The 19,644-nt window shown below is 35.6% G+C and overlaps 1 protein-coding gene and 1 non-coding gene across 2 annotated transcripts; one reads left to right on the forward strand and one right to left on the reverse strand.

The window, feature by feature from the left end:
- Positions 1-571: 571 nt before the first annotated feature.
- Positions 572-645, reverse strand: Trnal-uag (transfer RNA leucine (anticodon UAG)). The gene has a single exon. It is a non-coding gene; the product is annotated as a tRNA-Leu (tRNA).
- Positions 646-16,194: 15,549 nt separating this feature from the next.
- LOC149798783 (toll-like receptor 4) lies at positions 16,195-19,228 on the forward strand. The gene is made up of 2 exons (XM_089956983.1): positions 16,195-16,298; positions 16,876-19,228. Exons 1-2 carry the CDS (start codon positions 16,281-16,283, stop codon positions 19,036-19,038), a joined length of 2,181 nt encoding a protein of 726 aa, XP_089813109.1. The 5' UTR covers positions 16,195-16,280; the 3' UTR covers positions 19,039-19,228.
- The last annotated feature ends 416 nt before the right edge of the window (positions 19,229-19,644 follow it).

Below are 19,644 nucleotides of genomic sequence, written 5' to 3' on the forward strand. Positions count from 1 at the left end.
ACAATAATAATAATAACAATAATAATAATAATAATAATCATGTCAATAATAGTAATGTGGACTTAACACAGAGACTATTCTTTAGAAGCTCTAAGCGCATTACACTATTAGATAACACATAAAACATATACAAGGACACTATTACACATAACAAACACCGTGAAATTACAAAACAAAAGCATGCTGACAATAATGCTGATCCGAACAGTCGGGTTTTGAATTTTGTAAGTTTCTCTGTAGACACTGAGACGAACCCGAGAGAAGTGTATTACAATAGCCCAGTCTTGAAAGTACTAAGGAACACACAAGTGTGTTAGTAGTATCAACCGAAAGTGTGTGTGTGTGATTAGGATTTTTAACGTAGCTTTAACAATTTTTCAATCATATCGGTACGATGTCTGCAGTGTGGCAGTTTATAGTGATGTCTAGCACTGGGGCATCATGCCACAGACATGTAGCATGATGTCCCACCCAGTCACATTATCCTGACACCAAGCCGACCAGTCCTAACACTCTTAATGCTGAGCGCGTAGCGATGCGTTGCTAGTACCATTTTTGTAAGTCTTTGGTATGACTCGGCCGGGGTTCAAACCCACGACCTCCCGCTTCTAAGGCGGACGCTCTAACCACTAGGCCACCGGAGCCGTATCTGAATGTATAGAATCAAGAGAACGGGACCGACAACAGAATATCGTGGAACAATGAAACAGATCAGCTGGGCTGGATTGTTTTCCATTTATGTGTTCCGTTGATTAAGAAGGACTGTATTGTGAATACTAAATACATGCTGGAAACTGTGAAATAATATATGATGGCATGGTCTATTTGGGTATTACGACTCAATGGTCTTAAATCAAATAATTGAAAATACCGAAAACCATCAAGTTTTGTAAATTTCAACAATTTCCCTAAAATAAAAAGTGAAATATGTAAAACGAACTTACGATATTGCGAATTAAATTCCACAAAATCATAGAATTTCTAACACTAGTCCTAATGATTAAATTTCTGGATGAACTTTAGTGGTATTCCAAAATAAATCTAACATTGGAAGTGTTGATGTGCCTGTGATGGCCTGTATCGTAGTGATGTGCCAATAGTCTTGTTGAATCACAATAATACAATCCAAGAATATATTCTTATTTTAATTCACTATAAATCCAAGTATCTATTTCCAAGAATGTTTAGTTGATCACTTTGTATTTCCAGTGAAAATTAACGGGAATTAATAATTTGAATAAATACATAACAGTGCAAATGAAATACTGGACACAACAATAATACAACTTACTCCGCTTATATCTTACAGCACAATTTTTTTTAAAGACAAGCAAGAGTATATAGTCCTCTACTTGACATCATGCCACAATTAGCATTTCCTAAAAACCCCAACTATAACCTAATCAAAAATTTCATTCTGGAAGGTTACACATGTTTACAAAATACAATCGGAATTGCAATTAGAAGGTCTGCTACAAAAGTTATAATATAAAATGTGCTAAACAACAGGTTGACCTGACAGTTCATGGGAAATTTCCAATGTTCTGGACTCAGATTGATTTAAACATGTAGTTTACAAAACTTAAATCAATGGTTCAGGTCAGGTAGAAAATGAGCTTGATCAAGGACAAGGTCAAGGTCAAGTCCAAAAAACAATTATTCATTGCATATAATGAATACAAAAACCCATCAAGCAATGTAAATTAAATATACATAACAGTGTCAAATGCCGCAGACAAGTTAAGGAAGGTGACGACTGTAACCTTTCCACTATCCAAAGCTGAGAGAAGTCATTAACTATTGTCAGAAGGGCAGTTTCAGCTCTGTTGCGTGGGCGAATGCAGACTGTACGTTGCCAGAAAGTTTAGTTGAATTCAGATGAGATACAGGTTGGGATAAAACGACATTTTCTAAGACTTTTGAAATGAATGAGAGGTTAAAACAGGTCGGTAGTTCTTTAAATCGTTCGGGTCAAGTGTCGCTTTCTTCAACAGAGGCTAAACAATGGCAGTTTTGAAAAACCATGAGGATTCAGCGGTTGAAATAAGTATTGATAACATCGGTAATTGAAGGAAATATTGAATCTAAGAACTCAAGCAGGAGTGATGTAGGAATTGGACTGAGTTCACATGGCTTTCGGGCACTTTTGATCACAATTGTAGATACTAAATCCATAGAGAGAGGTTCAAATGCTGTTAAATGTTGCTGTGTATATTCAGTATCACAGCTGTATGGTGACGATGAGTCAGTTGAATTTGTGTTGTCAAGATGATATCTAGTAGAAAGAACTTTGTAAAGGAAAAAATTAATTTGAAAATAGGTTCGGAAAGTCGATAGGAGAGGAGGTCGTTGAAAGTGGTGTACATTTATTCCTTGAAATTAGCTTTTTGTAATAGCCGTGAGCTCTTTGCATCTGGAATTTTCAGCGATCTTAGTTCTGTAGGCTGATTTCGCTGCATTTACTATGTTTGTAGCATTCTTCTTCGGAGCTTAATATATCTGCTTATGAACAGCGAGGCTGGTAGAAAGCCAAAATCTCTTAGTATTATGGCGTTCTGTTTTAACAGTGTGAATCTTGTCCATCATACTATTGTACAGTGGAGAACACTGTTGAATTGATACCTTGCACTTGGTTGCATGTTTGTCAAGCAATAAACGCAAACACTTGTCACTTTGTACTGCTGTAGGAGGTAACGAAGTTGTTAGGTTTGCTTGGATGCCATGCATTCAGTTTTCATTTCATTTCCAAAGTAAACCCCACTCTCTTCATTTACCCTGTTCTCCACTGCTCTTTGGGTCTTTTCTCCATGCATGTCAGTTCTTTGATGTTATCTTCGCATCTCTTCTTCAATGTGCCTCTCTCTCATTTCACTGTGCCCCGTAGGATCGCCTTTGACAGGCCAGATATGCGTGATACGTGACTATAACATCTTAGTTTGCGTTCCTTCACAGTTGTGAGAAGATCATCTTATGGTCCAATTGCACGCTGGATTCTAATGCGCACCTCCTTATTAGATACGTAGTATAAGTATGAGATGTTCAGGATCCTTGGATATAATCTCATCTCTAAGGCATGAATTCTTCTCTCTAGTTCTACTGTCAGGGTCTATGTCTCACACGCATACACGAATATGGACATGACGATGGAGAGCATAAGCTTGATCTTGGACGGAAGTGTGTTGTTCGTTGTATTTCCAAATGGGCTTCAGACTAGCCAGTGCATTTGTTACCTGCGCAATTCTGAACAGAGCCTCAGGTTTTGAACTTTCATTAGAGGCGATAGGACGTAGATACTCGAAACTTATCACTGTGTCCATATTCTGTCCATTCACTCTTATTTCCTTTTGGAAGCCACTCGGTTTGTTTTTCATTAGCATAGTCTTTTCAGTGCTGATCTCAGTGCTATACCTAGTGATGATTGTTTGAGACGGTTCACTAAAGTTTCGATTTCTTGTTCATCTCCTGCTAAACCATCAATATCACCAACGAAGCGCAGGCTAGTGTTTGTTCTACCTTCTACACTCACACGGCCGTCATCGTCTTCGAAGGCATCGGACATGATCCTTTCCAGATAGATATTGAATAGAGTGGAAGAGAGGAGACACTTCTGTCTGACTCCGACTGTGGTTCTGAGCCAGTCTCCAATACTGTCATTGACGAGAACTGCGGCATACAGGTTTTCTATAGTGTTGATTAGTTTCGCGTTTATGTTGTATATCCGCATGGTAGCCCACTACAATGCATCACGCCATACCTTGTCGAAAGCCTTTGTGACGTCAATGAAGACATGTAGAGGTCCTGCTGATGCTGCAGACACTTTTTATAGACGATTTTAAACTAACCATTTCTTCAGAAATGATGTGCTTTGTTGGGGGTATCAGTCTGTTGATGATAATCTTAACCATGAACTTTCTTGGATGACCAATAAGTCTGATTGTTCGGTGATTCTGACATGCATTGGATGGTTCTATTTATCATACGGAGGTTACTCTTTGCAGCAAACAGAGATGGAGTGTTAGGGACTGATACGTTGGGATGGCATATGACTCAGAGGTGATCTGATGCAAGTTCGTGGGACGCCATTGAAGACTGTAGAATAATATCATCAGGTCTTTGAAGAAGCCAGTCTAAAATGTGACCATGTTTATCGGAGCTGGCAAACTGACTGGCTGAGATTGAACATGTCAATAAAATCTAGGAGGTTTTATTGTTTGGATTTTAAGGACAGTCAAAGTGAAAATTGAAATCACCAAGAATAATCAGGTTAATCAATATTCCATATTCCACTACGTTAAGGAACTGCTCCAAAAAGAGAGATTCTGTCAGCTTGTTTTCAGACAGTCACCCTGCTTTAAGATACCAGATTAGAAGCAATCGGCTTTTGATGATTCTATTACAGAAAATATAACTAAAAGAGCGTAGGTTTCGAGAAGAAAATATAACTAAAAGAGCGTAGGTTTCGAGAAGAAAATATAACTAAAAGAGCGTAGGTTTCGAGAAGAAAATATGAAGTCCTGGCGAATATAAATGTTCCAACTCTAAAAATTTATGAGGTAGTTTGGTTGATTTTGATACAGCGTCGAGTACAGCAATTTCTTCACGGCCACATATTGGCGGATCAGTTATTGTCTGTGTTGGTAATGTTGAATACCAGTTCGGAATGGATTTTGTATATATCATAAATTCCTTCGGCGGGGGGTGTCTGTACGAATAAAAATAAACAGATCCACGTGGATCAATTTGGTATGCAACCCAGTGTGTACATGGACCAGAACCATTATCCAGATTAATGATACCGGCTTCAACTTCATTGTGCTGGTTAGGTAATTCATCATGCATAAAAACACCTCTACAGTTTTTAATTTTTAATTTTTCAACAGCATTATTTAAATCAAAATTAGACATTCGAAGAATATTTTTTGTGTCTAACTAGGTATTGTCCCGGGAAGTCTGAGTCCTTTTCCGTACCGTGATTCCGGTAATCTTAGTCGACCCGGCTGAGGCATACTTGACTTTTTTGGACGTCTTCCTGGATTTTGTTGGCGTGATCTTTTTTTAGGCTTTCTGCGTGCAAAATTCCTTGTCCACCTGCTTTCTTTAATGCCATTCCAGCAGCAGTTCCAACAGCACCTAACGCGGCTGCCTGTGCAACGGCTGGAGCTGCAGAAGCTATCAACGCCGGTATCGTCGCGAGGAGTGGAAATATACCACCAGATTTAGTTATATCTGAAATGGCACCCGCGGATAGAGTAATTCGTATTCCAGGTTTGGCTATTTTGGCATCGTTAAGTTTTTTGAGTTGACGTTCTGTCAGCGACAATTTATTTTGATCTGGTTATGTTTTAGCGATATTGTGGTTTCGAATTTTTTTACCGACGGGAATTGTAGTTTTTTAATCTGACCAGGAGTCAGACTAACATTAACATGATGATATGACATTTATAATATCAACGGTGATCAAATTACAATTACATGTTTTCTACCGGCGCGTCATTAACTTTCATTCTTCCACCAACACCTTCAGGTAACATTGATTTGTCGCTGAGTATAATCGCGATTGCTCTGTAATTAACACCGCCACCTGTATTTACGCTGGCTCGAAAATGAATATCAACAACAGATTGTCTGGATAAATCAAGATGCTCCAGCGAAAAGTAATAGATCGGATATAGATTTTTAAAATCAAGTTGTGATATTTGCAATCCTGTGTCTCCGTTTTGATTACGTCCCATAAATGTCATTAACCGATGATACACACGAGCTATATGATTTTCATAAAAAAATTCTGTAGTATATTTTCAGTTGTTTCTTGTTGTCTGTTTATCCGTAAAGAAACCTAACTAGCTCCAAATTTACCAAATATCACATGACTACGCGTTTGTGAGTTTAATCGATCAGAATTTTGAAACAAAACAAATATCTGTCGTGGTGAAGAAACACCTTGCTGTGATGCTATATGCGATGTAAATAAACCATTAATATTACTCTGAATACTATCCGTGGTTACTGTTAACCAACTCAGCAATGATTTACCGCCTTGATTCATAAATGACAACAATCGCTGTTCTTCAGCAATCGTTGGAGTCATTACCGGCATCCACAACGAAAGTTGTGTTAGTATTACTTTACCAGCATCGCCAATAGGTCGCCAGATAGCGTCGTCATCAATGGCTTTTCTTACAAGTGTAACTGTGTGTTTAGCGCCAAAGATAACTTTTCTAGCATTTCTACAAAATTCAAAGATGTGGGATAGTGGAATCGAGCATGAAAAAACCTCTACGCGCTTGTCCCAGCATTGCTCGACGTGTTAAAAGTTCTATGTTGTATTCTGGATTAGCACTAACACGCACAAGAACATTGATTATATTCTTAAATAATTTTGACATAAATTATGTATTAACTGGATTCAATTTAATTTGAAGTTACAGAGTGTAGAAAATGGTATGTCACTCGTACCTGTTAGCACGTTCCTTTTGAGAAATATATGTATAAAAGACACTTTTGAGGCACCACAAAATTATATCTTTCATGGACAGGTCTTTAATGAATATAATATATAATGAAAACTGAAAGAGATTGATAAATATTGTATTTTATCGACAGGTGTCCCTTGTATGGTGTGTACATTAAGACAGGTGATATATTTTCTAGGCAGGTGTCCATTGTATGATGTGGCGATTAAGACAGGTTATATATTGTATAGGCAAGTGTCCATTGTATGGTGTATCCATTAAGACAGGTTGTATATTTTATAGGTAGGTGTCCATTGGATGATGTGTCTATTCAGACGGGTTATATATTTTATAGGCAGATGTCTATTGTATGGTGTGTCCATTAAGACAGGTTATAATATAGCCCTCCCTAGATCATGGAGTGTTTGGTGTCATGTTGACAGGTATTCTAATCATTTCGAAAATTAAGCCGCGGGCTTTATTAATCATCACACTTTTCAGGATTACTTATTTTTGGTGACGCCTTTTTGGGAGTGGGGGTGGGCTGCTTGTTTTAAATAAAAGCTGTAGAAGACGGAGAAATAGTTCTGGATATCTACCGTTATTTATGTATATTGTAGATGCGAAATATGTATATAATTTACACTTGTAACTTTTACACCTTAAAATATTAGACTGATTCATTTTACACTTTAAATGCAGCAGTCATGACAATATGTTAATTGGACCTTATTTGACTTTACAATTAGATTTTCACATAAAGTTAAGAAATTATACATTTCGTTTGCGAAGTCGAAAGCTTTTCTCTCTAGATGACAACTGATATGCATAAAAAATATGGGTTGTATTTTGTAGGTTTATTCTTCAAAGCTGGCTCGCTTTCGAGACCAAAACCTTGTAGTAGTTTGCTTATAATCAAGGTGGTCTTATTCTCAAAGTCAGATTAATTTCTGACTTACTCTATTCTTTTTGCTAAATACATTACTTAATATTTATTTTCTTTCCTTTTGATTTAGCACTTAAACAATTACTGATTTAATCTTTGTGACAATACCTCTTCCTGACCACAGCACGAATGTGAAACTGATATCATGTAACTAAGTGCGATATACACAATGTAAAACTGATGTAATCAAATGACACAAACATAGCGTGAAACTGAAGCCATGTAACTAAATAATCTCTACAAAAAGGAAGTGTACCAAATGAAACAATGGATGCACTTAGTCCTCCAGTCCGATCGATGTAGCTTATCGTATATGTTACTTTTGTTTGATTTCTATGTACTAATTTAATAATGAAATGATACATGTCTTCCGTCTGCATAGTCTGTGTCTGTGTTTCAATTTAGCATTCCATTACTGTGTTATTTCATACGGAATCTCTGAAATAAAGAAACAACCATGTATCGTTCTCGAATCTTGTTTTCGCCCTTGCTCATAAATGCCGTCTTCTACTGATCAATCTATGTTAAGTTTGATGCAGCATCATTTACTAACTTTACTTCCAATATCCGACTGTTTCTGTATTTTTGTTTATTTGTCTGTCTCAGAGAGAGAGAGAGAGAGAGAGAGGACAAACAGTACTATCACACACGTGGGATTGGAAGCTCCAAAGCGGTTCCATAGGTCATCTAAATACCCTATTGAAGAGCAAATACAGTTGATAGTTGAATAATTTGTTATGATACACATTTACATGCTTATAAAATACATATTACGAATATTGCGGGGCTATCAAATGCTATGTGTACAACTTTAAACAGTTGGACAGATACACACAACCTTTTCTTAACAAATTACTCTAAAAATATAGCATATATCTTAATTTAAACGCTTCATATTCTTTTTTCATTTAGTTACCATTATTGCAATATCACTAGAGGTTAACAATTACATGTATTTGTGAATGGATAATTTATTCGATAAGTACGTTTGAATTAGGTTTACACTCAAGCTAGGATACACAGGACATACTAAAAAGAAAATAATAGTCATCTAAAATATCATGGTTGGCACAAACCATGCAATAATTTTCATTTCTATTGATTATTTACCCTCCATATCTCCCAGTTTCAATTCTCAGATTCTGAAACGACACTCGGAGTTTTGTCAAAGCTTATCGATATTATGCTTACACAAGCATTTTAAATAGTTTTCGAAGTCAAAGTAAGTTTTGATACGTTTTTAGAGACACGTTTTGTTCTAGACTATTTTAATGTACGATTCCAGTCCCATAGAAAAGAATCTGCAACTCTTTATTTAAAAATTAGAATAAACCTAGAGAGTAATTTACAGAAACAGGACAGAACCAAGCTGAACGAAAAACAAATATGTTTAATGTACCTTTTAGCAGTGTAACCCAATTGATATTATTGAATTATTTTATTCATTGTCTATATATCGCTACTTATTTGCAGTAATCTGTATAATATTTACAGAATTAACCAATATGTACCTAACTTACCCAGTCTTAGTGAGTTAAGTGGGAATCTGCCAAGTTCACCATATACACCGACATCAAAAGTCGATATTTGTACCTTTAACCGATGTTTTAAAAAACCGTCGTTGTACACGTTATAAACCCATGCTTCTGATGCGTAAATCAAAACTGAGAAACATAAATATAGAAAAGGTTAATTATAATTTATGTAACTTTATTATCAAATTACAAATAAGTATATTCATTGCATTTAGTGCTTTTTCGGCCAATGTTTGTTGAGTTTTAGAGAATGTTCCATCGCCGAGAAAAAACACCAATGCAACTAAATTTTTCCATCACATCGGTACTATTGTTACAAGCCAAGGGTCCTGACTTGACCGAGCGGTTGTCAAACCCTGGCGCGATTCTCGATAGAAGTCATAAGTTTACCCCAACTTTCCAAAGACTTCCATACAACTTCAGTTGTAAATTAGAAAGCCCGACGCGTCCATTCTGTACCTAAATTTTACTCTAATTAATGCAAGACCACAGATGAAACAAACTGCCAAATATCTATCAACAGCACGTCTGCATGGCTTATCTTCATCATGTTTCCGTACCGCCAACCGTTCACGCCTTAGAAAATGTACGAGTATCCCCTAACACTGGGAACTATTTTAACTCCGCCACCTTAGGCCAGTCAATGTATGCTTTCCAGGCACATTTCGCCAATATAACTGCACCATATTTGCCCCCATGGCGACATAATCTGCCGAGTACCTTCTTATTTATTCCTTTGTTGATTTACCGGTTTCCTACCGTAAATTTATTCCACTGCAGCCACACCACCAATGTACACCACTAGATTTTAATATGGGCTATCTTATGACAAGGACATTCATTCGGCCGGAATTCACAACTAGTGAACCATGGCATCATGGAAACTCACTTACACTTCACTCCGTGACGTTTGCTCCTAGTAACTGGCTAATTATTTCGGGCTAAGGATATTTCCTTTGCACCGAATTCCAATAATCAAACCAGGAAATCAAACAAATCTAAGAGTTCCTTAAAACGGGGCGCTATAACCAAATGCGCATGCACCGAATTCCAATAATCACACCAGGAAATCAAACAAATCTAACAATTCCTTAAAACGGGGCGCTATAACCAAATGCGCATACTCCATATTTGTTACACTATATTCAGTACTTCGACTTGCGTTAATTAACCAACGTTTTTAACAACCATACATTTAGTTTTATCAAGGTTAATAATTCGATTCCAATTATTACAGTAGTCGTGCAAATTATCCATGAGCTTTTTATAGCCCCTCCCCACTGTTCTCTCAAAATAGACTCAATCATTAGCATACAGTCTTAGAAAAAAGGCAACTTGTCTAATGATGTTACTACGTCTTCAGTAATAAAGAAGTACTATCGGTGATAACTCTTCGCCTTGTACAAAACCTGCTCCATACTAAAAAAATGTCACCACGAATACCCCAATGTGAAATACATGAATTACCTACACTGTACTGTTAGGACTCTATTGTCGTAAACAACATAAAAGAAAACAAGTGAAAATTTAAGAGAAACTTACATCATTGTGAATTAAATCCCAAAAGAAATCCTAAAAAGTTGTATCACAAGTCCAAAAGTAGAGCATGTTCCGAATGAACTCCGCTGGTCTTCCGAATGAATTTCAATCTTAAATGTGCTGATGTAGCAATAGTATTGGATGAAGTGATGCACCATCAGTCATGATGAATCACAATGGTGTAATGAAAAATGTCTTTGAATGAATTCACAATAATCCCAAAATAGAGATTTAGACTAGAATGTCAGTGGTCACTTTGTAATTCCAAATAATAATTCTTAACAAAAAAGATTTATCTAAAATAATTCTGAAAATAACAGTAAATATTTCGACAGACTGAAATTAAAGGAGGAATGAATAATCTGGTTGATCTCAAATTTACATAATACCCGCTTGACTTATTTAGCAATAGCGTTTTCTGGAGAAAAAAATCAGTCATCTAAATGAAAAATTACCTAAAACGGTAAACAAATTACTTCTAGAACCTTCTAATGTCAAACTTAAGGTTTTCCTCTTGAACTCAAACCCAAGTAAACAACCTATGTTTAATTACTAACAAGACAAAGAGCAGATACACCCAAAAATTCTATACTCAATCACGGATAAAAGTCAGGCACACAAAATAAATTAAATATACATAACAGTACATAAACGACGAATATTTAACATTTTTCGAAATAAAAAGTGCTTTTTTAAATACCATCACGCCCAACAAACTGCAAAACACTTGCACCTTGACGAAATTAATTATTAATCAAAATGAACATAGCCTAAGTAGTTCTCACTCTTTTCATGAAACCAAATGATTCATCCTATATTATGTAATTTTCCTCCATCCCATCCAGCTGTGTGGCATTTAAAATACTGGTAAATAATTGTGAAAAGAAACTTAGTAAAGTAATACCTTTACTATATCCTGTATTGCAAGCGTCACTGGACTTGATCTTATGTGCGATTTCTCCCTTCATATTGCTCTGTTTAACTCAGAGACTTAAGGAAAAGCAAGGATTACCTGCCCTTAGGATTTAATTCCCAGCGTTATGTAAATACCTTACAAGTTCTTTTAGTTGTAGCAGTATTTCGATGAAAGAGACATATACCTACTAAAACTGGCCTCCTAATTAGATTATTAACTGTAATTAACTTTATATAGTAAACAGAATCACTTTCCTGTCCATTTTGATATGTTTGTTTTATAAATTTATGATTGATAGCAACTGCGGTATGTTCAGTGAAAAACTATTTTATTTCTCCCTGCATGCAAAATGTGATCTCAGATTCAAAGGGTACACATTGTAAAAGTTTCTTTATTGTTAGAATAAAAATAGAAGCAGCGGGACAAGTGAATAAAAATCAAAATGAATTCGATACTTTGGCCAGGCAATTGTTTCACGTAGGATTGACGGAACTTGCGTTCATTGTCTTGCAGTCAGTAAAATATTACATTCTTTGATGCAAGTACAAGTTCTAGCAATCAGCTTTTCACGAATTTTCCAAGTTGGAAGACATGCTACAAAACGTTATATGAATAGTTAGGTCTCCATGGAGCAAAGGTCCGATCAAGGACTTCTTATTTCTTTGAAAAGTAGATTCAATAATTTACGTGTCGGAACATAATTAGTCTCCTAGGATCAATGACCTGATCAAAGATTTCTTATTTCTGTAATACGTCGGTTCAACAGTGTACATTTCGGGACATCAGTAGGTCTCCATCAAGAAATAACCTGATCAAGGACTTCTTATCTACGTGGTAAGTTCATTAAATAGTATACGTGCTAGGACAGTTGTTGTTGTTGTAGGGTTTAACGCCATTTTCAGCACACCATACGCTATACATGGCGGCCAGTATTAATGGTGGAGGAAGAACCCGAGAAAATCCCGGAAAGAACCACCGACCCACGAGAAGCTACTGGCAAGATCTCTCACATACCCACATTAACCGAATCGGAGACCCGAACCCACGCAGATAGAGGTGAGATGGCAGTGATCCGTAACGGAGAGCGCTTTAGACCACTTGGCCAATCGGGGGCACTACCTGCTAGGACAGAAGACAGTCTCCATGATCAATTACTAACCAAGGACTTCTTGCGAGCTGAGACTTACTATAATACTAATTTAATTGGGTTCAATCGCATACTTGAACATTTACTTGTCATTTACACAAAAAACATTTTACAACCTTGCAAATTTTCGACTTTTAACAATTTACACACGAACATTTGAATCGTACTTCATTATTGTTTCCCAAAGAAATTATGAACCATGACCCATACCCATTTGTCCCAGAAAAAAAAAAGCATCCTTTCTGAATATCGTCACAGCCTGCACAAATTATATTTCAAGAATCTGTTTGTAAAATATACAAAATGAGTAAAAGATGGTATAGAGTCATATTAAAGCAATACAAATAAGGCACACCCCACCCCATTGGGGCCCCGAGTGGCCGAGTTGTCTAAAGCGCTCTCAGTTACGGATCACTGCCATCTCACCTCTGTCTGCGTGGGTTCGAGTCTAGGATTCGGCCAATGTGGGTATGTGAGAAAGCTTGCCAGTAGCTTCTCGTGGGTCGGTGGTTCTTCCTGGGGTTTTCCACGGGTTTTTCCTCTACCATTAATACTGGCCGCCATGCATAGCCTATGGTGTGCTGAAAACTGGCGTTAAACCCCACGACAACAACAACAACAACAACCCCTGCTCGAATTTCGTATGAAAGCAACGATTAGTATGTCGTTTTAAGAACAGGAAGAAAAAACATATTTCCTTTTCTTTCAAAATTTGCTTTAGTATATATATTTTGTTTCAGTTATACTTCCCGGTTTTAAATAATCCAGTGTCTCATCTAAAGAAAAGTTATCACTGTTATTTTTTTGAGGTAATTTGCCGAGACAAATGACCTTTCTATGACTATGAATGAATTGTCGTTATCAAACCAGCTTTCACAGGTCATTTATATTAGAAAATATGTGCAATAGTATTGTTTGGGAATTTTTAGTCAATATGACTAAAAATATAGTTGGGGAAATTGTAGTACATGTGTCCGATAAAAGTTTAATAATTTTGTGTTCAATGTTTTAATAATATATTTTGTGAATTTGTATTAATTGATCTTCAGCGGTGGCCACAACGCAAAGTTAGTCAAACAATTTAGTCCCAGATTTTGTCGCTGAAGTTGTGGAAAGTATTAAAAGAAACCAAACACGACTCTGTATTGAAATAATGCCTGTTTACAATACGGAAGGTAATTCATCAGTTTTCCCGATTTCTTCACGCTTTCTCGCTCCAGAAGAGCGTTTATGGCTAGGTAAGTAGCAAAGTAAACAAGGAAAGATATAATATTAAGAGGAATAATGACAAAGAAGTGAGAATAAAGTATGAATGGATAATGGATGCATGTAATCTGACATTTATAACCGAACAAGAGCAGAATAACCAGACTGATACTTATCTTACTGCATGTACTATGTAAATCACTTCTAACGATTCATTTATGTTATATTAATTTGATATACATTCGGTACAGATTTTCGGACTCTTGCAATGGACCTAAAAAAAATCAATCACCGGTTCACTGAAGGTTCATTAAAGTTAATGCTTTTACCGATAGAGAAAATGACTGGCAGAAATCTCCAAGGGATGAATTTCAATAATAGTCCAGCAGACGTTTTCAAACTAAAACAATTAGATCGAATGTTCGAATTCCGTCTTGGAATGTTCTGTAACATTATCCAGTAACGTCGACAGGTCTCTCACTATTAATGACATGAAGCAACATAACAATGACCAAAGTAAGATATTTTCCTTGATCTCATTTAGAAAATTGGACGACATTGGATCTGTCACAAAACCCGAAACCCCTTTGGCTGCAGCTGTGAAAAATCTTTCGTTTAGCAAACAGGCTTATAATTCAGTGCGCAAAAGCCAAATATTTTATCCAATACCTGTCCTAGTGCATACCCATGTGCAGCAGCAGGAAAGAACGAGCAGGGCAGTTAGTGTGGATTTCAAATGTATTTGTGATCCCTAATCAACTTGGGTATATGAAAGCAATCGTCATCAGTCCTCACGTTAAGCTAAGAATTTAGTTTAATATGGTGGATACCATGAAATGGAAGCTACCATAGGAACAATAAAGAAACTTTCATTTTAAGTAACATTGTGTATGATGCATATTATACTTACTTATTTCTTTTTGTTGTTATGATTTGATATCTAGTCTATATATATATATATATATATATATATATATATATATATATATATATATATATATATATATATATATATATATAGTGCTTGTTTTTGAAATCGTAACAAAAACGAGAGACGAGACGACAGATGTACATAACCACTAGTCTTTACAGTTTCAATGAGGAAAATGTAAATATATCTTTAATGCACCAAACTGAAATTTTACAAACAATGGTTGAGTGATTATCACAAATAAAACCAGAATTGTGTTTCTTGAAATACGGATGATCAATCACAATAGCTGAAAAGTGACCAAAATGTGCGGACGAAGGGTAGCATATGTATAATAAATATATCATTTTATTGGTAATGGGCCATAACTATTATTTTTGGGTTATAGCAAGTCTAAAGAAGTAATCAATCCTTATCTTCAAGTTTATCGATTGTTTGTTTAAATATTTTAAAGCTAAGTAAAAACTTCCTTTTATTGCCATGGCTACTACGCCGTTTAATCTGCAAAGACGGGTCCAGTGAACAATTGAAAATACTGAGAACTTGAACCAGTTTGTAGAATTCTCCTGCGGACCTTAAATATGTATGACAAACGTAGCACTCAGTTTAATGCATACTGATTTGAAGCTAGATGGAGCTGATGTCCACACACACACACGAGTTAGATGTACTCTAACATATATTTATTTTCCCGGTTCAGATTGAAAGTGAACATATCTGATACCAGTATTTAGCAAATTGTCTGCCATATCCATTGAAAAAAGGTAATCGCAAAAGACACACACACACACATTCGAGCGCATTTTGTAATAGGAACGAAACAATCTTACAGTTTCATTATAACGACTATTAGTGCTTGTGTAGATAATTTATCTCAGACTTATTCCGTACATTTAAAAGAAGAAAAACATCAACAAAAAATAAATAAAAAAAACAACAAAATAGAACCAACACATCGTAACATGCGGAAACGCTAGTAATTTATCTTTCCCTTCTAAATTTCATTTGTGCTTCGATTTGTTTCATTTAATTTATTCTACCAAAATCTAATGTACCTGACATGTGAGTTTTCTTTGGTTGTAATTGGCACCTTATTTGTTGTAAAATTAAAGCAATAGTTCAATTCATTGAAATATGAGATAATTTTTTGTGCATTATCAAAAACCTTTTTATTATGCCACATGGTCAATAAGTTAGAACTGTCAACTGATTAGAGACATTTCACTATATTCCACCAGGATCATACCCAACCTTGTATTCACAAAACTATTTAATTCGTAATTTAGATACCACACAAACCTTAGGGGCATTCGAGTGTTGTTTTATGTATATTAACATATTCGAATCAGTCACAGAGAGAGAGAGAGAGAGAGAGAGAGAGATTGGCTTATTGGTCTCTTTAAGATTTTTGATGAATTAAATTAGACGAATGACATCATTAAATTGTATAGAGTTACATGACTAAGCTCCGTTTTATTTGTACCATTGATTGTTAACGGATAAATCAAAGTAATCCGGTATGACTAACAGTCGCAAGAAAATGAGATAATGTTTTATACTATATGCCTCGAAATGCGTTAGAAAGATCTTCAGACCAGGACGAAATGGATGTCTTGTGAAAGGAGGGTAAGTACACCTACTGATAAGATAAGAAGAAACATTTATTGGGCATAGTAAAACTGATTGTTTTCATTGTGAAGCATAACACAGGATTGAGTGAGCGAGTGTCACATGCCTGATATTTTCAACACATGAAGTCCAATACACAGCATGCTTATATAGGTACAGCTCTTGCAAGAGTCTGAATCGTCCTCTCAATATTCGCTTTTCCCAACGATTACTTGTAAATTGCATATTCTTTTGGAAATATCTAATAACATTATACGAATCTTTAATATTCCGTAGTTATCAATGTCCACTTCCAGCACTCAAAATTTACACGAGGCTTCAAATGTTTCGAAAAGGAACTAACAAACACGTCTAATTGAAAATAAAAGCACACGAATTGCTTTCCGAATCAAACGCCCATACGTGATAAAGTATTATAAATGCAAAGGCAAGACAGCGAATCAAAGTCGTTAGGAATTACACCTATTTGCTTCCTCCGTTCAATATATATATATATATATATATATATATATATATATATATATATATATATATATATATATATATATATATATATATATATATATACTTTCAGATCTCCAGAATGATTGTTCCACGTCATAGATTTAGGGCCGGCCTTTTCTATTCGGTATGTATTTTGATTGTTGTCTGTGCCATTTCGACTTTTTCCGAGGTCGATGTCCCATGTCCCGATCCAATATGCAAATGCGAGAACAGGACAGCGACTTGCAAAGGAAATATATCCTACATTCCTCCATTACCGTCTAAGACAAAAGTTCTCATTTTTGAAAGCAACTATTTACCTTCGATTAGCAGAGAGACCTTTTCAAACATAACACAGCTGAAACTTAGCACGCTTCAATTGTCAATGTGTGAGATTCAAAACATAACGTTCGATGCATTCTCCAACTTTAATTCGACACTTGCAGAACTAAATCTTACCGGAAATAGGGGCATAAACAAAGAACACCTGTCTTCATCATTAAGAACTGTAAGAATACAATATCTATATCTGAACGAAATTAACATGGGGGACGATGTTTATTCAAAGTTCTTCCAGGGTATGGAGAAATCCCCACTAAGAGAAATCCAACTTCAAAATAACAGTTTTCACATTATTAATGACAAGGCACTCCAAAGTTTCAGACATTTGATACAGTTGGATTTGTCAAAGAACAGGATTGTAGATGTTGAATTGTTTGGTTTAGCTTTTTTGAAAACTCTGAAGTTAAGTTCTAACAAGTTGTCTAAGGTACCAAAGTTTTGTGTGAATGGAACCAGCAAATTTCCAAGGATTAGAAGTTTAAGTTTAGATAACAACGACATCGACGCTCTGGTCAAGGAATCCTTTTCTTGCTTGACTTCGTTAAGGTGGCTACGCTTAGAGGATAACAGGATTGTATCTTTGGATGACAATATATTTTCTCAGTTAGGAAAACTTGACAGCTTGTTTTTGAACTCTTTGAAACTAAAGAAAATTTCAAGCTTTGCATTCAACAATTCAAACTTGAAATACTTGTCCCTAAGTACCTGCTGGATTAAGTTTAAAAATGATAACTTTGACTACGCTAATCTTTTCCGGTGGTGTCCAAATCTTGAGCGCCTTCAATTGGATTCGAACAATATGCATAAGATGAATGCTACTTCTTTAATGTCGATGCTTTCGCCACTAAACAAGCTGAAGGATCTCAATCTAGAAAAGACGAATTTCAAGAATATTCCAGTGGATTTTTTCAAACCGCTCGTATCTTTAAGACTGTTAGTGCTCAGTATGAATTCCATATCTGAGTGGCCTCTTACTTTATTCAGTAACGTCAGCCAACTACGTACGCTAATCATGGCAAACAATAAGATAAATGTCATCAAAGAAGGGCATTTACCTTCATCGTTTACCCAACATTTGACCACATTGGATCTATCACTTAATCCATTTGACTGCAGCTGTGAAAATCTGTGGTTTAGAAAATGGATGAATAACATAATACGCCAAAAGCCACATATTTTATCCAACTATCCTTACTATTATCTGTGTGCAACTCCTTCTCGTCTGCAAGGGACTTTGCTAAAGAGCTACAACCCAACGGATGAAGATTGCAGACCTTGGGGTCACGTGCTTATGGATATCATAATAACATCAAGCGCTGTTTTTTTGGTCTTTGCATGTGTGGCAGTACTTTATATTCAACGGTGGAACATTCGATATCTCTTACATAAAATTTCTATGGGAAGGAAGAAATACACTGTCCTGACAGACGCAGACTTCCAATATGACCTCTATGTTGCTTACTCCGACAAAGATGCATCATGGGTCCGAAATGAACTGTGGAGAGAACTTGAACAACAAAGGGGGCTCAAACTCTATATCAGAGATAAATCTGAAGATCCAGGGGTTGCGAAGTGTGATTCGATCATCAATAATATGTACGAAAGTAGAAAAGTTCTTTTGGTCATATCCTCCAACTTCATGTCGTGTCCATGGTGTCTATATCAATTACAGGTGGCCCAGGGTCGCGCTGTCCACACTGGCCCTAATTGGATGATTCCTGTTATCCTTGGCGACCTGCAGATACGTCACGTTACCAAGTCCATACGCGTGTTATTGACACAGGAAAATGTAATAACGTGGAGCGAAGAAGAGAATGGGAAACGATTGTTTTGGTCAACAATTCTTAGATCAATGGAAACATCCGCAAATCTAATTGACGTTATCGATGGCAATTCACTGCTAATAAATTAATTTGATGGAAGAGCAGTCAAAATCAAAACCGTTTGAAAATGATGTTCTTTAAAGGAAAGTTGACAGCATCTGCTTTTGTTTAACATGCATCAAAATAAGATATTTACTGTTGTTCCTCCTTGGCTAATTTCTATTCCACCAAATAACATTATCTTGCATTACTAAGAACAGTATCAGTGATATATATATATATATATATATATATATATATATATATATATATATATATATATATATATATATATATATATATATATATATATATATATATATATATATATATATATATATATATATATATATATATATATATATCTTTATTTCATTATATGCTATTGTAACGTAACATTGTATTCTGGACTTAATCTTGTTCAAAATCAAGTTTATTTTCTACTTGAATTATAGATTTTTGTATTTTATTTTGTAAACAACTAATACATAGCTAAATTATATTCTATGTGTATTGGTTTTATATCAGGATTATTATTAATAGAAGTAAATAAGTCTATTTGGATCCGGGTCTAGGTTATTGCAATTCCCCGACAATTTACCTGGTGTACATGACACGGTCCATGTTATATATTATAATTTTAGCAACATGCTTTC

Source organism: Sinohyriopsis cumingii, chromosome 5 (genome assembly GCF_028554795.1).
Source record: "Sinohyriopsis cumingii isolate HCF-2022 chromosome 5, ASM2855479v2, whole genome shotgun sequence".
Lineage (NCBI taxonomy): Eukaryota > Metazoa > Mollusca > Bivalvia > Unionida > Unionidae > Sinohyriopsis > Sinohyriopsis cumingii.